At 56.8% G+C, this 17,765-nt stretch overlaps 1 protein-coding gene across 2 annotated transcripts in view; it reads left to right on the forward strand.

Moving 5' to 3' along the window:
* The window catches only part of ALDH1L1 (aldehyde dehydrogenase 1 family member L1), a 46,413-nt gene that overhangs the window by 19,069 nt on the left and 9,579 nt on the right, over positions 1-17,765 (forward strand). For both annotated transcript variants that reach the window (XM_065885725.1, XM_065885726.1), the window contains 7 exons: positions 1,746-1,893; positions 3,406-3,525; positions 4,577-4,704; positions 7,735-7,885; positions 8,841-8,911; positions 11,856-11,961; positions 13,003-13,090. In XM_065885725.1, the coding sequence (XP_065741797.1) occupies positions 1,746-1,893; positions 3,406-3,525; positions 4,577-4,704; positions 7,735-7,885; positions 8,841-8,911; positions 11,856-11,961; positions 13,003-13,090 (812 nt within the window). The remainder of the gene's footprint in view (positions 1-1,745; positions 1,894-3,405; positions 3,526-4,576; positions 4,705-7,734; positions 7,886-8,840; positions 8,912-11,855; positions 11,962-13,002; positions 13,091-17,765) is intronic.

A 17,765-nucleotide genomic window follows, 5' to 3' on the forward strand; every position in this document is an offset into this window, starting at 1 on the left:
ACTGGTCCCTGAGGCTCATTTTCATTTTCATTCGTATTCATTCGTTTTTCCTTCTACTCCTCATACTGGATAATTTCAGGTTCACGACCTTTTCTTCTGCTTGTTCAGATGTGCTCTTGAAGCCTCTAGTGAGTGTTTCATTTCAGTTATTGTATGTGTCAGCTTGAGAATTTGTTTGGCTTATTATTATAATTTCTATCTCTTTCTTGATATTCTCATTTTTTTCATAATCATTTTCCTAGTTTCCTTTAAGTCACTGAACACATTTAAGATGGTTGATTTAACGTCTTTGGTAATAATCCCTAGGGATGGTTTCTTTTTTCCTGTAAATGGGCCTGTTTCTTCGTATGTTTTGCGACGTTTTGCTCAAACTGGACATTTTGCGTGTAGTGCTGCTGTGTCAGTTCTGAGAATCTGATTCTCTCACTCCGGGGAGGTTGTTAAATCTTGCTTGTTGAGGGTTGGAGCCATCCATTTGTGACTTTTCCAAACTTTTCTTTGCATGGTGTGTATACCTTGTTGTGTGTAATCATTGAAGCTTCTCTTGTTATCCCTGGGGTCCTACACACTATGCAAAGCGTGTATGAGATTGGCCGTCCTTTGGGCCAGCCCCTCAGCGATCAAAAGCAGCCCCAGCACTTGGAACCCACGACCCAGATGTGTGGAGGACGAGGACCTCATTGCCCCCCCAACCCCCGCCTCCAGGAGGCCACTGCAGGAGTGACCTGCTGCCACTGCTGCCTCCTGCCCCGGGGGTGGAAAGTCTGGAAGTTCCTGCCACACCCCAGCTCTTCGCCACGTTCTTCCCTGGAAGCTGCAAGTGTCGCCGAGACTCGAGAATTCCAAAGCATTTGGTTCAGACAATTCCTGTCTGTTCAATAGTTGCTTAGGTGGAGGGACGGGTTTTTGGAGCTTCTTGCTCTGCCATTTTGTGTCTATAAAGGGGCTTTTATTCCTCTTCGGTAAATACCTAAAAGCGTTGGGAAGTATATGTTTAATTTTTAGGGGACTGCCAAAGTGCTTGCAACGTGGCTGCCAAAGTACCGTTTTACAATCCCACCAGCAGGGGGCGGGGGTTCGGGTGCTGTGCAGCCTCACCACTGGTTGGTGTTAACCAGTGGCTTTAAGTTCAGAGATGCTGGTAAGTACGGAGCCGTCTCGTTGTGGTTGGTTCGCATTTCCTGTGGACGAGCGACGTGGAGCATCTTTTCATATGCTTGTTTGCCATCCATATTTCTGCCTTGGTGAAGCATCTGGTCAGTCTTTTGCCTATTTTCACTTGGGTTTTTTTCTTAGAATTGATTTTAAGAATTATTTACGTATTCTGAAGCCGAGTCTTTGATCAGGTATGTGAGTTGGAAATATTTTCTCCCAATCTGTGGCTTGTCTTTTCATTCTTTTCACACTGTCTTTCAATGATTATTATTAATCTTCTGTTAATTATTACCACGTGGATTGTCTCATTTACTCATCAGGAAATAGTAGAGGAGCCATGATTGGTCCAATTTTACAGGCAAAGAAACTAGGCTCAGAGCAATTGGTCACTTGCCCGAGGTCACAAATTCATAAGTGCTGGAGCCAGAACTTGAAACCAGAGCCTCTGAATCCACGGACTGGGCTTTTAACCCTAACTGTAGACTGACACCCACGCCTCGGGGGCTGAGATGAGCCACCACCTCTGCCGCTAGAACCAGGCAGGTCTGCCAGGCCTCCTCCAGGCCCTCGCTTTTCCATCTTCCCTCCAGACTGGTTGAGGAAGTGAAGGAGCTGTGTGACGGCCTGGAGTTAGAAAATGAAGACATCTACATGGCAACCACCTTCGGGGACTTCATGCAGCTGCTAGTGAGAAAGATGCGAGGGGACAACAAGGAGAGCCAGTGCGTCATCGACCACGTGAGTCCTGGGCCCCCCATGCGGGCCCGGCCTGGGTGTCATCGACCACGTGAGTCCTGGGCCCACCACGTGGGCCCGGCCTGCACACCCCTCAGGCACCCATACCTGTGGATCCACAGTGACACTTGGGGGAAGCCTGGATGTCCAGAAGCTTTAGTGACCCGAGCTTCCCTTGGTAATTCCAAATAGCCTAAAGATGCCAGGCGGCAGGACAAACTCAACAGAGGAAATTGTTGTCCAAGACTCAGCATAGGGGACAGGTTCGGTCCCAAGACAGGAGACAGGGTATTAAGGAGAGACTTTGACAGTGTTCTTCTCTCTCCACCCCCTTTCTCCTTTGGTGGGTTTCCTGGCGTGGCTTCCAGCCCTGCCAGCTCACCCTGTGCCCCCGGGTGACCCTCACCCCTGGTCCTGGCTCCACCACCTCCCAGCAATGGCAGCGGCTTCCTGCTGGTGTCGACCTCTGGCTTGACTCGTGGCTTCTCAGCTCTTCTACCACCTGTGCAACCAGTCACCTATGTGAAATTCCATTGGTTGAAACGAGAGAGAGAGAGAGAGAGAGAGAGAGAGAGAGAGAGAGAAAGGGATTGGGAATGTTCTCCCAATAAGGAAAACAAATGATCCTCTACATTCAACTTGTATATATGAAGTATGAGGAAGTAACTAAGTGCAGATGTAATTTTTTTTTTTTTTTTTTTTTTTTTCATGCTGTACGCGGGCCTCTCACCGCTGTGGCCTCTCCCGCTGCGGAGCACAGGCTCCGGATGCGCAGGCTCAGCGGCCATGGCCCACGGGCCCAGCCGCTCCGCGGCATGCGGGATCCTCCCCGACCGGGGCATGAACCCGCGTCCCCCGCATCGGCAGGCGGACTCGCAACCACTGCGCCACCAGGGAAGCCCTGTAATTTTTAAAGAACTGTGGAAAAACCATCCCTGGGGTATCTCGGTAGACTACCAACTCCTATGGGAATTAGCTTTGTGATAGTTTGTCTGGCTGGTGCTTTGGAACAAGGGCTGATGAAGAAAGTATGGGTGACCGGGGTGGACACCAGGCTGGCCTTAGGGCTGTGGACAAATGACTGCGGAAGGAGGGGCGGCATCCCGGAGGCTCCGCGTTCATCGTGGGATTGCAGGCCCGAGGGGCAGTGAGCGGGGGCCGCATCACGTCTGGGGGCCGCAAGTGCTGTCTGCCCGCTGGCACTTCCTGTGTGTGGAGGCCACGCAACCAGCCCAAGGTCAGCGGCAGAGCCGGGGCTCCAGCCAGGCAGTCTAGCTGCGGAGTCTGGCCCTCCATCTCTGCTTACCACTCAGCTGCCACCTCTGCCCACACAACCGCTCCCTGGGCAGCAGGGCTGGATCCGATGAGGAGACCGAGTAGCCCGGGCCCTTGCTTGTGTATTGGGGGGGGGCAGGGTGAGTGGTCCCTGTGTCTCTGGTGGGGTCGTGCCCATCAAGGATGCCCCTTCGCGAAGAATCCACACTGCAGCTCCGGCCTGTGGCCCTTCGTCCCCAGGTGGAAAAGACCGTGAACAAGCTGACCCTCCGAATGCCCCACCAGCTCTTCATCGGAGGCGCATTTGTGGACGCTGAGGGCGCCAAGACCTATGAGACCATCAACCCGACAGACGGAAGTGTGAGTGCAGGCCCAGCACCCCCTTGCCCCGCACAGGCCCCCGATGCCCCCTCTCCCATCTACTCCCCCTCCCCAGTCTGGGGGCCTCTGGGACCCGACTGGGGGCCTCTGCTGGGGAGAGAAAACACTGCAGTCAGCCTCCAGCCCTTCCTACAGGAACAGCGTAGAGGGAGATGCGGTGGGGAGGGTGATGGGGACGCGGGAGGACTCTGGAGGGTCTGCAGCAGAGTTAAGCCCTCCCAAGGAGGAAACGGAGGCCATTCCCTCCCCTCCACACCTCAAGAATAACCCCAGCGTCGGGAGGGCCGCCTCGCATCCCGGGTTTGTCAAGACGCCCTGGCTGTAGCTGTCCTGCTCGGTGCACACGTATGGCGCTGTCACTTTCGTGCACGCTCACACACACCTTCCTACAGACACGCACCGCAGAAGACAGGGCCTCAGAATGGTCCTCTGAGGGGAGTTTAAGAAAGTGATGGGCAGGTTGTGTGGACCCGGACAGGTGCCCTCAGGCAGGAAAGTCAGGTGCTGCCACCACAGCCTCGGGGCCAGTTTTGGGAAGCCCGGGCAGGAGGCTGTGTGGATGCCTGGCGCCGGGGCCGTGGGCAGGGAGGGCACAGCCTACCTGCGGTGACCAGCGAGGAGGCGCTGGCCTCCGCCCTCCCACCCCATCCACGTGGCGGGAGGTATGGGGGCCTGTGCTGTCGGGAGGTGGGCACCCTCGGGACATGGAATGCAGGGGCGTTGGGCTGGCTTATGTCACTTCAGGAGCAAACCTCCCGCCTGCGCCTCACTAAATTTATGGGTCTCTGCTCTCGGTTTGCAAACGCTGGGCTGACCCTCGGCCTTATGGCTGCAGCCTGAGTCCGCCACCCTGTTTCGGGTCAGTGGGAGAGTAGAGGGAAGGCCCTCGGGACGTAGGAACACGGCCCCTTCTGCAGGCCCCATCTCCCCTCGTCATGCAGACCCTGCCCATGCCCTCCTGTCTGCCGACCTTCGCCTCTGCGGCCGCCCAGGTGGCCAGGCAGTGCTTCAGGGCTCCACTCCACCACAGGTCATCTGCCAGGTGTCCCTGGCCCAGGTCAGCGACGTGGACAAGGCCGTGGCTGCTGCGAAGGACGCCTTTGAGCACGGGCTGTGGGGGAAGATCAGCGCGCGGGACCGGGGCCGCCTCCTGTACAGGTGGGACCTTGCCCGCACCCACCTTCCTGTCCCGGGCCTTCCTCTCAGGCCGCGGCTGGCGCTCACGTCCTCCCGTGAGGACGCGGTCCCGGAAGGGCAGTGTGACCACGGCCTGAGGCCCAGGGGAGGCTTCTCAGAGGAAGTAGCTTGAGAGGCAGGAGGCACTGTCTCAGGCGGGGGCCTGGGGGAGGTGCCCGGGTGGAGGGAACAGTGTGGGCAGAGACGGGGCACCGAGTGAGGCTAATAGCTGCTCCTGGGCCGGCCCACAGGGCACTGCTTCCTTGCCGGGCGGGGCTCCCAGGAGCCGGTCGGGGGGAGGGGGGGCGGGTCTCCCAGGAGCCCGGGGTGGTGGGGGGCGGGGTGGGGCGGGGCTCCTAGGAGCTGGGGGGCGGGCCGGGCCGGGCCTGGCTCCCGCTGCCAGAATCTTCTGTCTCGCGTTCCCCTTCTGTTAAACCCTCGGCCCCGTCGGAAGTCCAGGGAAGGGTCGGGATGCTCCGGCTCATGACCCGGGTGGGGGTGAGGCGCGGAGGAGAGCTGCTGCCCGCCCTCCTCGAGCCAGGCGGCCCCACTGGGGAGGATCAGGTGCCCCAGGAGGCGGGGTGGTGTTTCCAGAAGGGGGCTGCTGGCGGGTGCACCGAGCCGTGTCGGGGAGCCTGCTGAGCCGGCCTCAGGAACCCGTTTTTCTCTCTGGGTCCTGCAGAGCCGAGCTGGGGCCAGTTTGCACTGCAGCTCCCACGTTGTCGCGGGGCGGGAGGGCCCCCGCCGTAGCCTTGCTGTCCAAAGACCTTTTGTGTCCACTCCGAAGGCCAGAAATGCCGGGGCAGCTGCCACACAGGCAGCCAGAGAGAGGGGCCAGAGTGGTTTGCAAAACAGAATGGAGATGGTGGCTTTGGGGCGGGCAAGGGCGTGCCCAGCCTGCCGTATCTCAGGAGCCATCGGTTATAGGAAGGCATTGGCTGGAGATCTGAGGCCCCAGGGATCTGGCAGAGCTGTGAACCCTGGCAGAGCAGGGACCCTGGTGGACTGCCCTGAGCTAGGCCACGTCCCTCCCCCGAGACCCTCTGCTGCCCTGTGGTGGTACGTGTTGCAATAGCCCTACTGGCCACAAGGACCTTGGAGGAGGTGCCCCGAGCAGCTGCGTAGACAGATCCCTCAGGGCTCTACAGCTCCTGGTGACCCAGTCCTCTCCCAGTCCCGGCAGAGGGAAGAGACAGGATTTCCCTGGTCCATGGAGGGAACTGGGACCCCCATGGATGCATCACAGGAGCAAGACACCATGCAGTTATGGGAGAAGCTGGGCAGAAGGGTCCAGGGGGAGAGTCAGAGAAAGCCACCAGATGCCCCCAGGAGCCGGGGAGCCGTGTACCCAGCTGCCGGAATGGACCCTGCCGAGCGGGTGGGCGTCCGTGGAAAGCTGCTGCCCTGTGCTCGCACACTTCCTTGGGTCCACGGCCCAGAGTCTGGTGGTGGCCCGGGCTGCCGTGGTCAGGGGCCGGGGAAGGGGGTCTGAGCCGCCTGGCACCTCAGCATCTGCCCCTCCCGGTGCCCACCCCACAGACCTTCAGGAGGCCAGTGCTGCCTGCCCATTCTTCCCCGAGCTGGTGCTGTGCAGGGAGCAGGCTCTGGCAGGTAGAAGGCACCCTCACCCAAGCTGCCCCCCAGCCTCCCAAGCAGCTCAGGTGACAATGACTGAGGGACTCGTGACACGGCCACATCATACGCACGTGGCATTTTGCACAGGTGTGGCGGATGGAGGGATTGGGGGCTGACCAAGGAAGAAGACGCGGCCACGAGAGCCAGCAACACACCGCAGGCTTCATCGGGCGGCACCCCGCAGCGGGAGGTCCCCCGAGGCTGTAGTGGCGGAACAGGGGCGCTCCGGGGGGGAGAGGGACCTGAGGGGGGCTCCCGTGTCCGGGCAAAGTTGCCCAGCAGCACGCACGCCAGGGTCTCTGCGTCAGAGGACTGGGAAGGCCCGTGGCTGTAACTGCACAGCCCGTCTCACCAGTGGTGACAGCTGTCGTGTGCGGTTCCTGGGGGACGCATCCACTGACCAATGGCTAAAAATGTGCACATTGGGCTATGTGTAAAATAGCCGGCTGTGTAAAAGTTGGCGCTGGCGGGCTTTTGAGCTAAGGTGTCTCAGGCTGCGAACACCTTAAAAGACGGGAGACACGACAACCTAGGGGCCGACACACACAGGCCACCTCATGCTGACTTTAACACGGATTTATGTCTTTGGCCTTCTGTCCTCGTAGCTGATGGAACCCTTGTCCTTGTAACGCCAACAACACGGTATCTCCACTGTTTGGTCTATAATTTTTCTCAAAATGTGACTTACCTTTGCTCTCGTACCCGGAGAGTGACCTGGTGCGTCCCTGTTTGTGCGGTGACGATGGGCCCTTCTGCTCAGTCCCCAGTCCCACTCGCCAGCCCCACGCTGTGTGCGGGCCGTGCACCCAGCAGGAGCGGGAGGTCAGGGAGGCCAGCTGTCTCTGTGCTCGCGGGAGAGGCAGGCAGTCTGGAACGCCTGTCCCAGCACATGTCTGTGCAGGCCGGAGAGTTTGAAGGGCGGCGGGAGCGGGAGGGTGCTGGCAGGACGCTGTGGGGTGTGACGGCGGGGGCACAGGGACCACTGAGGGCGGCTGGACGTGGGCTCAGTCTGGAGGAGGCTGTGCAGATGCTCCGTCCCTCATCCCTGGTACAGCCGCGGGGAGTGGTTGCTGCTCGACACCGGCGTGCTGTCCCCGGACAAGGCGTCTTCTCGCAGAGGCAGGAGGTGTAATTAGGAAGCAGTGGATCCATTGATATCCCAGGAAGGAAGAGAGAGAGGAGAGGAGGGGACGGGGCACCATGCGCACGCCCCTCCAGCCGAGGACACGCCGCTGTCCCATCTCACAGATGAGGACGCTGAGACCGGCACCTGAGTGAGGTGGTGCTGGCGGGGCGCCCGGCTCCTGAGGAGGGGCCCCGGAAGGGCAGGCGAGGCCGTGCCAGGCCTGAGCCCCGCGCCCTGCCCGCCCCGCGCAGGCTGGCCGACCTCTTGGAGCAGCAGCAGGAGGAGCTGGCCACCATCGAGGCCCTGGACGCGGGGGCCGTCTACACGCTGGCGCTGAAGACCCACGTGGGCATGTCCATCCAGACCTTCCGCTACTTCGCCGGCTGGTGCGACAAGATCCAGGTGGGGCTCCCACGGGCGTCCGGGCCGGCAGGGCCCCCGAGGGCGGCACAGCGCTCTCACGGCCGCTCCACAACCCGCCACAGCTTTGTGGCCTTAAGAAAACGCCGGTTATTCGCTCCCGGTTCTGCAGGTGGGAAGCGGGTCGGGCTGGGCTGGGTTCTGTGCCAGGGTCTCGAGGGTCGGTGTCGGGGTGTCACTGGGCTGGGCCTTGCCGGCGCCTCCGGGGAGGACCGGGCGTTAGCGGCGCCCGGGGGCAGGGCTGCGGCCGGGGCTCCTGCAGGCCTCTCCCTGGTCCTCGCCCAGCCCTCCACACCCCACCCCTCTGACTCTGCTGCCACTCAGCAGAGGCTAGAGGAGAGCCACCTGCCCTCCCCGAGGTTCCTGTGCTTATGCTTGGCCCACCTGCACCACCTCCCCATCCTAAGGCCAACTCTGTCATACTGTGTCATCGTACGGGCAGCTCACCAGGTTCCAGGGGTCAGGGCCTCACTTGGGGGCCATTAGTGGAGGTTTTCCTGCCGCAGGCAGTGGTGGCTGAGCCCTTCCAGGGAGACCCACGGCCGTGGGGTTCTCGGTGTCTCTGCTGAGTCTGGGCGCTCGCCCCGTCCGAGTGCAGGCGTGAGCTCGAGGGAGGGGGTCTGCCCGGTGCCTGCTCCCCGGTAGCCCCTGCATCACAGGCCCCCAGAGGCAACGGGCCCCCACCTTGGCCCTTCCCTGCCCCAGAGGCCGACCCCGTGCAGGACCTGCTTCCCGTCTGAGACCAGGCCCAGCACCTCACCCCCTGTGGCTGCCCGCTCCACCCGGCTCTGGACCCCTCAGCTGTCCTGTCCTGCACAAGCGGGGGCATCGGGACACAGCCCCTGTCCGTCCCTGGGTCCCAGGCGCAGGCTGGCTGCCCACAGGGGAAGGGGGGAGGGGCCAGAGGCCCTCCCGGTGATGCTGCTGCTTCTTCCAGGGTGCCACCATCCCCATCAACCAGGCCAGACCCAACCGGAACCTGACCATGACCCGGAAGGAGCCCATCGGGTGAGTCACGCGCCGGGCACTTTTTAGGACTGCACGGGGGGCTCAGATGTCCCCTCTCTGTGTATTTATCAGACAGCCGTTTATTTGCCAGCCACTACCTCCCAGACACGGCAAGGGCGGGAGATGCAACAAAGAAAAACCAGTGAAAATTCCTGTCCTCAGGGTGAAAACAGCTTTCGCCTCCACGGCCCCTGTTCCCTGCCAGGCACTAATTAACGACTTTGAGACCATAATTGTGTTTAATCCCTATAGTAACTCTCCGTCAGTCAGGGTCATGGGGGGAAGAGAGGGCACGCCCCTAAATTTTATCTGAAGAGTGTAATACCGGTGTACTTAAGGACAAGGAATCCCTACACAGCAGCGGGGACAGGAACCCTCAGCGAGACCAGCCCGCGGCACAAGGAGGACAGACGTCCAGTCAACATGGAAAGACTAGGTGTGGGAGGGATTTTAAACTCGCAGCGAGGGGCCCCATCTTACCATCCGATGTCCAAAGGCCCGTGGGGGCAGCAGGCCTGCCTCGGCCGAGGCCACCCGGCAGTGACCGCTGAGACCTGGCGTCTCGCCCGCGAGGCTCAGTGTGGGGACTCGCTAACGCAGGACGGGGACGGGCACCCTAGGAGACGGCATGTGGCAGAGCTAAGGGCTCAGCACGTGGGTGCAGACGCCGCCGGGAGGGGCTCAGCGCCGGGGGAGAGCGTGGGGTCAGGACACGGGGGCCGCAGAAACCACCCCCCCAGCAAAGAGCTACCCAGCCGAGGTGTCAGGAGTGTGGAGCCAGGACCCTGCTCAGAGACCCCTTAGGTGCAGGGGCCAGTCACGTGAGTCTGCAAGGTCCCTGAGCCTCAGCCCCCGCACAGGTTGCCCATCCCGTCGGACTGAACAGGACGCTGACCCTGCCCGGGTGCCTGGCTGGCCGGGCGAGTCAGTGGGGAGGCCTTCCCTGTACTGGTGAGTGGGGGGCTTTGTCGGAGCTTCGTAACCAAGCACCACAGCCTGTAAGGCTCGCGCCGCGGACTTCGGTCATCTCACGGTCTGGGGCCCTGGGGTCCCAAGCTATGTGTCGGTAGAGTTGGCTCCTTCTGAGGCTGCCTCACTGGCTTCTGGTGATGGAGGCCACCTTGGTGCTCCTGGGCTCTGCCCTCGCGCCCACACGGCCCTCTCCCTCTGTGGCTCTGTTTTCGCAGGGCTGTCCGTTCATAAGGACGGCGGTCACGTGGGGTTAGGCGCCCACCCTAATCCGGTGAGACTCCATCTTAACTAATTACACCTGGGATGACCCTGTTTCCAAATCAGGTGACACCTGGGGCACTGGAGTTAAGTCCTCAGCACCGGGATGTGAGGGCATGATTCAGTCAAGGGCAGGAAGTCTGTGCTGCGTTTTCTTCTCTGGAGCCTCAGCCTCCTCCTCCTCGGTGACCTCTCCCGCTTCCCTGGGGGCTCTCACCCTGCTCCCTCCGCTGCCTTGTCCCTCTGGGTGTGCTGGGTGTATGTGGGGTGAGGACCGGCTCTCCTAACCCCTCAGCACACCCCACCACTCCCAGGAAGGTGTGTGGGGCCCCACTGCACTCCCGCTCTCCCGGCCCACGAACCCTGTGGCTCGTCAGCGACCCGTCATGCCCTCGGCCTCTGCGTGTGCTCTTCCCACTGCCGGGTCAGCTGAGCCGTCATTGTTTGGGGAAACATTCTCTGATGATGATGGAGGTGATGACGATGAAGAGGATGGTGGTAATGGCGGTGAAGACGATGACAATGAAGAAGATGGTGATGAATGTGACGATGGTGAAGAAGATGGTGATGAAGAGCGTGGTGATGATGGTGAAGAAGATGACAGTGAAGATGGTGATGATGGTGATGAAGACGATGGTGAAGATGGTGGAGGTGATGAAGACGATGGTGATGTAGACGATGGTGATGATGGTGATGAAGACGATGGTGAAGATGGTGGAGGTGATGAAGACGATGGTGATGAAGACGATGGTGAAGATGGTGATGATGGTGATGAAGACGATGGTGATAAAGACGATGGTGAAGATGCTGGTGACGATGGTGAAGAAGATGGTGATGAAGAGCATGGTGATGATGGTGAAGAAGATGACGGTGAAGATGGTGATGAAGACGATGGTGAAGACAATGAAGAAGATGGCAGTGACGATGATGAAACAGCAGTCACTTGGTCTGCACGGGGCTCCGTGTGGACAAGCTCATCTAACTGTCTGACCCACAGGGAGGAGCTGCCATCACCGGGTTCTACAGGCTCAAGAGGAGGCAGGGCCACATGCCTCCTGGGAGCACAGGTGTCATCAGTAGGTCTCCTAGGACGTAGGGGCTCCCTCCATGGAGACACTGCCCAGCCAGAGGCTTCTCTGGGACAAAGGGGAAGCACTGACCCTGGACACAATCTCTCAGTGCATAGCAGGCAGGCTTGGTCAGGTCCCCGGACTGACTGCGTCCTTCTTGTCTCCTTGGCACTGACCCTGGCCTAATGCCCAGGAGGACCCTCATCCACAACCACCTGTGGGACCCTTGACCCTCTCTCACATCCTCCTGGTCCACACATATGACCCCTGACTCTCTCCCGCGTGCCCCCAGCCACCCCTGTGACCCCTGTGTCCCATCCCCTGCCTGTTTCCACCTGTGCCTGCTGCCTGCTGTCACCTCCCCTTCTCCTGGTGCTGCCTGTACCCAACTGTGTCCCTAGACTGCGTCCCATCAGAAGCTGTGCAGTGTCCCCTGCCATCACACCCTGCTGGGAAGAGGGGCTACTGCCAGACTGGACATACTGCCCCATCAGGGCCTGGGAAGGCAGGTGTCAGCAGTCCCTCTGCAGGGCCATTGGTGCTGCATCAGGAGCCTGGCCCTGGAGTGGAGCGGCGGCAGCGGCAGGTCCACGCGGGACCCAGGCCGAGCGGAGAGATGAAGGCCTGCTTCCCTTGTCCAACAGGGTCTGTGGCATTGTCATCCCCTGGAACTACCCCTTGATGATGCTGTCCTGGAAGATGGCCGCCTGCCTGGCTGCGGGGAACACAGTGGTGATCAAGCCTGCCCAGGTGGGTGCGGGCACGTCCTGGCGGGGCCTGAGGCCTTGGAGGGCGGGTGGCACCTCTGAGGGGTGACGGGCAAGGAGGAGGGCTCTGCGGGTGAGGGTGGCCTTCGTGGGCTGGCGCACGGGACAGAGGCGGCCTTGGGCGGATCTGGTGTTGTTTGGGCCACGGGGCCGAGTCAGGCTAGCCGGGCTGCGCGTGTAGCTGCTTGATGAGTGGTCGGCGGTCTTTCACAGACGCCGGCTCAGCCCCCTTGTGTGGCCCCGGGAACCAGGATCCGGGCTCCAAGCCCTGGGTGTCTGCTGTTAAAGCTGGTGCTTCAGGGCCCAGACATCCTGGGGAAGCTTCTGTGTGTCCGCCGCCCAGGCCCCTCTCAGAGAAGCCATGTGACGGGGTCCCTCATGCAGGCTGAGGGGCCCGAGCAGGATGCCCTGCGGTGAGGTCACCCCACGAGCCTCGAACCCTCATCTGCACTTTGGAGGGTTTAGTTAGGAGCTGAAGGTCAGATGCTGGGGTGGTGGGCCCAGGGGGTCTCTCAGCTCCTCTGGGGCGATTTGGTCTCAAGGGTATTAACATAGTAAAAACCAGCAAAATGATACTGGCTTATAGTATTGACCCTGAGTTAGGCACTCCTCAGGCATTTTAACATGCATAACAAATTTCCCAGCATAGTATTCACCCTGAGTTAGGCACTCCTCAGGCATTTTAACATAACAAATTTCCCAGTAATTTGCGTACATCTGCTTACTAATCCCTGAGGTGACCCTTAACCTCCCCCTTTAGCGTGGGGGGATGCTGAGAGGTCACAGCAATTGTCCCTGGAAGGCCCCACTCACCCAGCCCCCACAAGCTCTGAGCACCCACAGATGCACCTCTCAGCCTGAGGCCCAGCAGTGGGTGGGGTGTGGACCACCGAACCAGGGGAGGAAAAGTTACCCCTTTTCCTCCAGAAGAGGAGCGGCTGCTGGCTTGTGGGGTGTCGAGAGCAGGGGACGGCCGCCAGCAGGGGACAGCGGAGCCCACTTCCCTCCTGTCCTGCCTCCTCAGGTGACCCCACTCACAGCCTTGAAGTTTGCAGAGCTGACCTTGAAGGCTGGCATTCCCAAGGGCGTGATCAACGTCCTGCCAGGATCTGGTAAGGGCCGTGGTCGGGGGGCATGAGGTGCATTTGGTCAAAACAGGGCCTGCTATGTGGTGTGCCCTGGTGGGCGGGGCAGCGGTGGGGAGGCCTGCCTGGAGGTGGAGGATGCTGCCCTGGGGGGGCGGGGGAAGAGCTGCACCTGGAATGGTTTACCGTTCAAACGCCTCCCCAGATGTTTTCCATTTTCTGTACATGTGTGTGTGCTCTGGAATAAACTACACAACTTGGGAATTATCAGTTAAGAAAGGAAAGAAAATATGCATTTACCCTGTCTTCTATAATTATATAATCACGTTTACCGGTGTCCTTTGTTTTTTTCTACGGATGTGAATGACCGTCTAGGTCACTTGTCTTCCTTATTTTTCATAGGTGGGTCTACTAGCAACAAATTTTCTACTATTTTGTTTATCTGGACATGTTTTATTTTGCCTTGATTTTTTGAAAGGTAGCTGTGCTGTCAGCACTTTGCTTGTATCATCCCACTGCCCTCTGGCCTCTGCTGCTCTGATGAGTCAGCTGTGGGTCTTATAGTTCTCTTATGTACAAGTCAGTTTTCTCTTGCTGCTTTCAAAGTTTCCCCTGTCCTTGTTTTCCAGCATTTTTACTATGATACATCTGGGTGTGGTTCTCTTTGTGGTTATTGGATGTGGAATTCATTCCGCTTCATGGATGCATAGAGTAATGTCTTTCATCAGATTTGGGAAGTTTCTAGCCATTATTCATTCTAATGCTTTTTTCTGTGGTTTTCTCTTTCTGCAGGCCTTCTGGCACTTCCATTATGAGTATATTGATGTTGTTACTGCTGTACCACTTTTCTATGAGGCTCTCTTAACTCTTCTTCATTCTTTTTCTCGCTATTCTTTTTTTTTAAATAAATTTATTTATTTATATATTTTTGGCTGCATTGGGTCTTCGTTGCTGCCCACGGGCTTTCTCTAGTTGCTGTAAGTGGGGGCTACTCTTCGTTGCGGTGCGTGGGCTTCTCATTGTGGTGGCTTCTCTTGTTGCAGAGTACAGGCTCTAGGCGCACAGGCTTCAGTAGTTGTGGCTTCGCCGGCTCTAGAGCGCAGGCCCAGTAGTTGTGGCGCATGGGCTTAGTTGCTCTGCGGCATGTGGGATCTTCCCGGACCGGGGCTCGAACCCGTGTCCCCTGCATCGGCAGGCGGACTCTCAACCACTGCGCCACCAGGGAAGTCCCTTCTCGCTATTCTTTAGATTGCATTATCTCCATTAGTCTTCAAGTTTACTGACTCTTTCTTCTGCCAGTTCAAACCTACTGTTGAGCTCCTTTACTGAGTTTTTATTTCGGTTGTACTTTTTAGCTCCTGGTTCTTTTTTTATTTGTTCTTTCTTGATATTCTCTGTTTGATGAGACATCGTATTGCAGCTGCCTTTAGATGTGGTTTTGTTCAGTTCTTTGAACGTCTTTTTTGTTTTTTGGTTTTTTTTTGCGGTACACGGGCCTCTCACTGTTGTGGCCTCTCCCGTTGCGGAGCACAGGCTCCAGACGCACAGGCTCAGTGGCCATGGCTCACGGGCCCAGCCGCTCCGTGGCACGTGGGATCCTCCCAGACCGGGGCACGAACCCGTGTGCCCTGCATCGGCAGGTGGACTCTCAACCACTGCGCCACCAGGGAAGGCCTGAACGTCTTTATAACCGCTGCCCTGAAGTCTTTGTTAAGTGTGACATCTGGGTCCTCTCAATGTCAGTTTATTTTGCCTGCTCTTTTTGCCTGTGATGGGTCACATTCTGTAGTTTCTTTGCATGCCTCATAATTTTTTTGTTAAAACGTAGATATTTTAGGTAACACATTATACCAACTCTGGGTACTTGTCCCCTGTCCCCTCTCCAGAGCTTGTGTTCACCATTTTCTTGTTTGTTTAGTGACTTGCTGGACAGTTTCAGAGAAGTTTCCTTGCCCTGCAGCGTGCAGCCAGTGAGGTCGCCCCCCCAGAGAGCACAGCTGTGGGCTGTGCAGTCGCCCAGTGGCAGCTGGTGTACAGGGGCCTCTCCCTCTCCCCGTCTGCTCCTCTGACTGCCTCAGTCGTTATCACACCAGCTGCTCAGCTCCACTCACTGCAAGCTGGCTGCTCTATTGTTTTCAACAGTACCCTGGGGCATAAACTGCTCCACTGGTCTCATCTGGTTAAATTCCTGTCTCTTTGCTCAGCCCTTGAGGTTTGTTCTTACTCAGAGGGCTCTTCCCTGGTTCTCTCTGGTAAACTAAATGACCTGTGGTCTATCTTATTGCTGCCATAGAGCTACCAGCCTCCTCTTAATTGTTCACCTCCAAAATCTCCAGTGTTTTTGAGAATGTCCTTAGGATTGAACTTCCTCATACAGTTTCAAATAAAGTCAGTTCCTCTGGGGAGTGGTTTGGAGCTCTCTGTTTTTATAGAAAACCTCTTCCCCGGCCAAAATCTCTGAGCCACGGCCTCAGGCGCTGGGCCCCCTGCAGGAGCTGGGGGCAGGTGGAAGAGGTCCTGGGAGACTCAGCCTGCCACACCTGGGAAAGAGCTGTCACCTTACAAGAAGGGCAGGTGGGAGCCATACTCACAAAGAATTTGGCCTCTGAAACTCAGGGTTGGAGGAGATGAGAACCACTGCCGGCCTCCCCTCCTGGAGAGGTGCCGCATCCCTGGACTGCATTCCTGACCACACCTGCTTAGGCTGGAGGAGAGGGGAGAGTGGTTCACGGCTCAGGTGCCACAGACTCTCCTGAATAAATGTCTCTTCACTTGCTCTCTGCCCTTAGGAAAATTTACAGAGACTTTAAATTGTTGTTTTTTAATGATTTTCACCAGTTTTGGTTGTTTGCCTGAGAAGTTGTCGATAGGGCTCCTCATACTGGCCTTTGGTGGTGACTCTCACCTCATACCTTTTTTTTTTTTTGCGGTACGCGGGCCTCTCCCTGTTGTGGCCTCTCCCGTTGCGGAGCACAGGCTCCGGACGCACAGGCTCAGCGTCCATGGCTCACGGGCCCAGCCGCTCCGCGGGATGTGGGATCTTCCCGGACCGGGGCACGAACCCGTGTCCCCTGCGTCGGCAGGCGGACTCTCAACCACTGCGCCACCAGGGAAGCCCCTCACCTCATACCTTTTGAATACATTGTGTTTATGTTTTTATTATTCTTAAAAAATATGTCATTGTAATTTTGGTATCCTCTCTGACCCGCTAAGTAAAAAGAGATTTTTTTTCAGCTTTTTCCCCCTAAAATTCTGTTCTGATATTTCTAGCTTTACTGTGTCATAATTAGAGAATTCAGCCTGTATATTAGTTTTCTAGGGCTGCCATAACAAAGTACCCCAAGCCAGGGGGCTTAAACAACAGGGATGTATCGTCTCACAGTTCTGGAGGCTAGAAATCCGAGATCCAGGTGTTGGCAGTTCTGTGCCCCCTCTAACGGCTCTGGGGGACGACCTTTCCTTGCCTCTTCCAGCTTGTAGAGCATCACCCTGACCTGGGACTTGACCTTTACATGGCATTTTTCCTGTGCATGTCTGTATCCAAGTTTCCCCTTTTATAAGGACACCATTGTCCCAACAACAACCTACCTTATTCCCGAATAAAATTACATTCTGTGGTACTGGGTATTAGGATGTCAACATATGAAATTGGGTGGGACACAATCCAACCCATAATAGCCTGTAAAAATTCTACTTTCTAAAATGGAGAATTTCTTTGTGACCTAGTATATGATACCTTCTTATAAATATTTCTTGGATAGCCTAAAACAGTGATATTATTATTATTCAATAGACTTTATTTTTCAGAGCAGTTTTAGGTTCACAGAGGAATCGAATGGAAAGTATAGAGATTCCCATACATGCCCTGTCTCCCTCATAATGTCCCACATGTGTTACAGTTGACAAACCTACACTGGCATGTCTTCATCACCCAAAGTCCATAGTTGACATGAAAATTCACTCTTGCTGTTGTACATTCTGTGACGAGTGTAAAACAACATTTACCCAACATTGTGGTATCAGATGGAATGGATTCACTGCCCTAAGAATCCTCTGTGGACCAGGAAAAATCCCATTCATTTCTCCCTCCCCTGCAACCCCTGGCAACCACTGAGCTATTAAGCGCCTCTAGAGTTTTGGCTTGTCCAGAATATCATTTGGTCATCATCGTACAGTGTGTAGCTTTTTCAGATTGGCTTCTTTCACTTAGTAACATGCATTTAAGCTTCCTTCGTGTCTTTCGCTGGCTTGATGGCTCATTCCTTTTTAGAGCTGAATAACATTCCACTGTCTGGAAGGACCACAGTTTATCCATCAGCTACTGAAGGACGTCTTGGTTGCTTCCAAGTTTTGGCAGTTATGAATAAATTGACCTTCCATGGCATTTTTCCTGTGCATGTCTGTATCCAACCCCCTATGCAGGGTTTTATGTAGACGTAAGTTTTTTACTCCTGCGGGTAAACACCAAGGAGCACGATTGCCAGATCATATGGTAATAGTGTGTTTAGTTTTGTAAGGAACCGCCCAAAATGGCTACCCCGTTCTCGCGATGACGAGAGTTCCCATGGCTCCACATCGCTGCCGGCATTTTGTTAAGGTTCTGGGTTTTGGCTGTTCTGTGGATGGGTAGGGGAGTCTCGTTGTTGTTTTAATTTAAATTTTCCTGATAACATATGATGTTGAGCATCTTCCCATGTGCTCA

The sequence above is a fragment of the Phocoena phocoena genome, chromosome 10 (genome assembly GCF_963924675.1).
Source record: "Phocoena phocoena chromosome 10, mPhoPho1.1, whole genome shotgun sequence".
Taxonomy (NCBI): domain Eukaryota; kingdom Metazoa; phylum Chordata; class Mammalia; order Artiodactyla; family Phocoenidae; genus Phocoena; species Phocoena phocoena.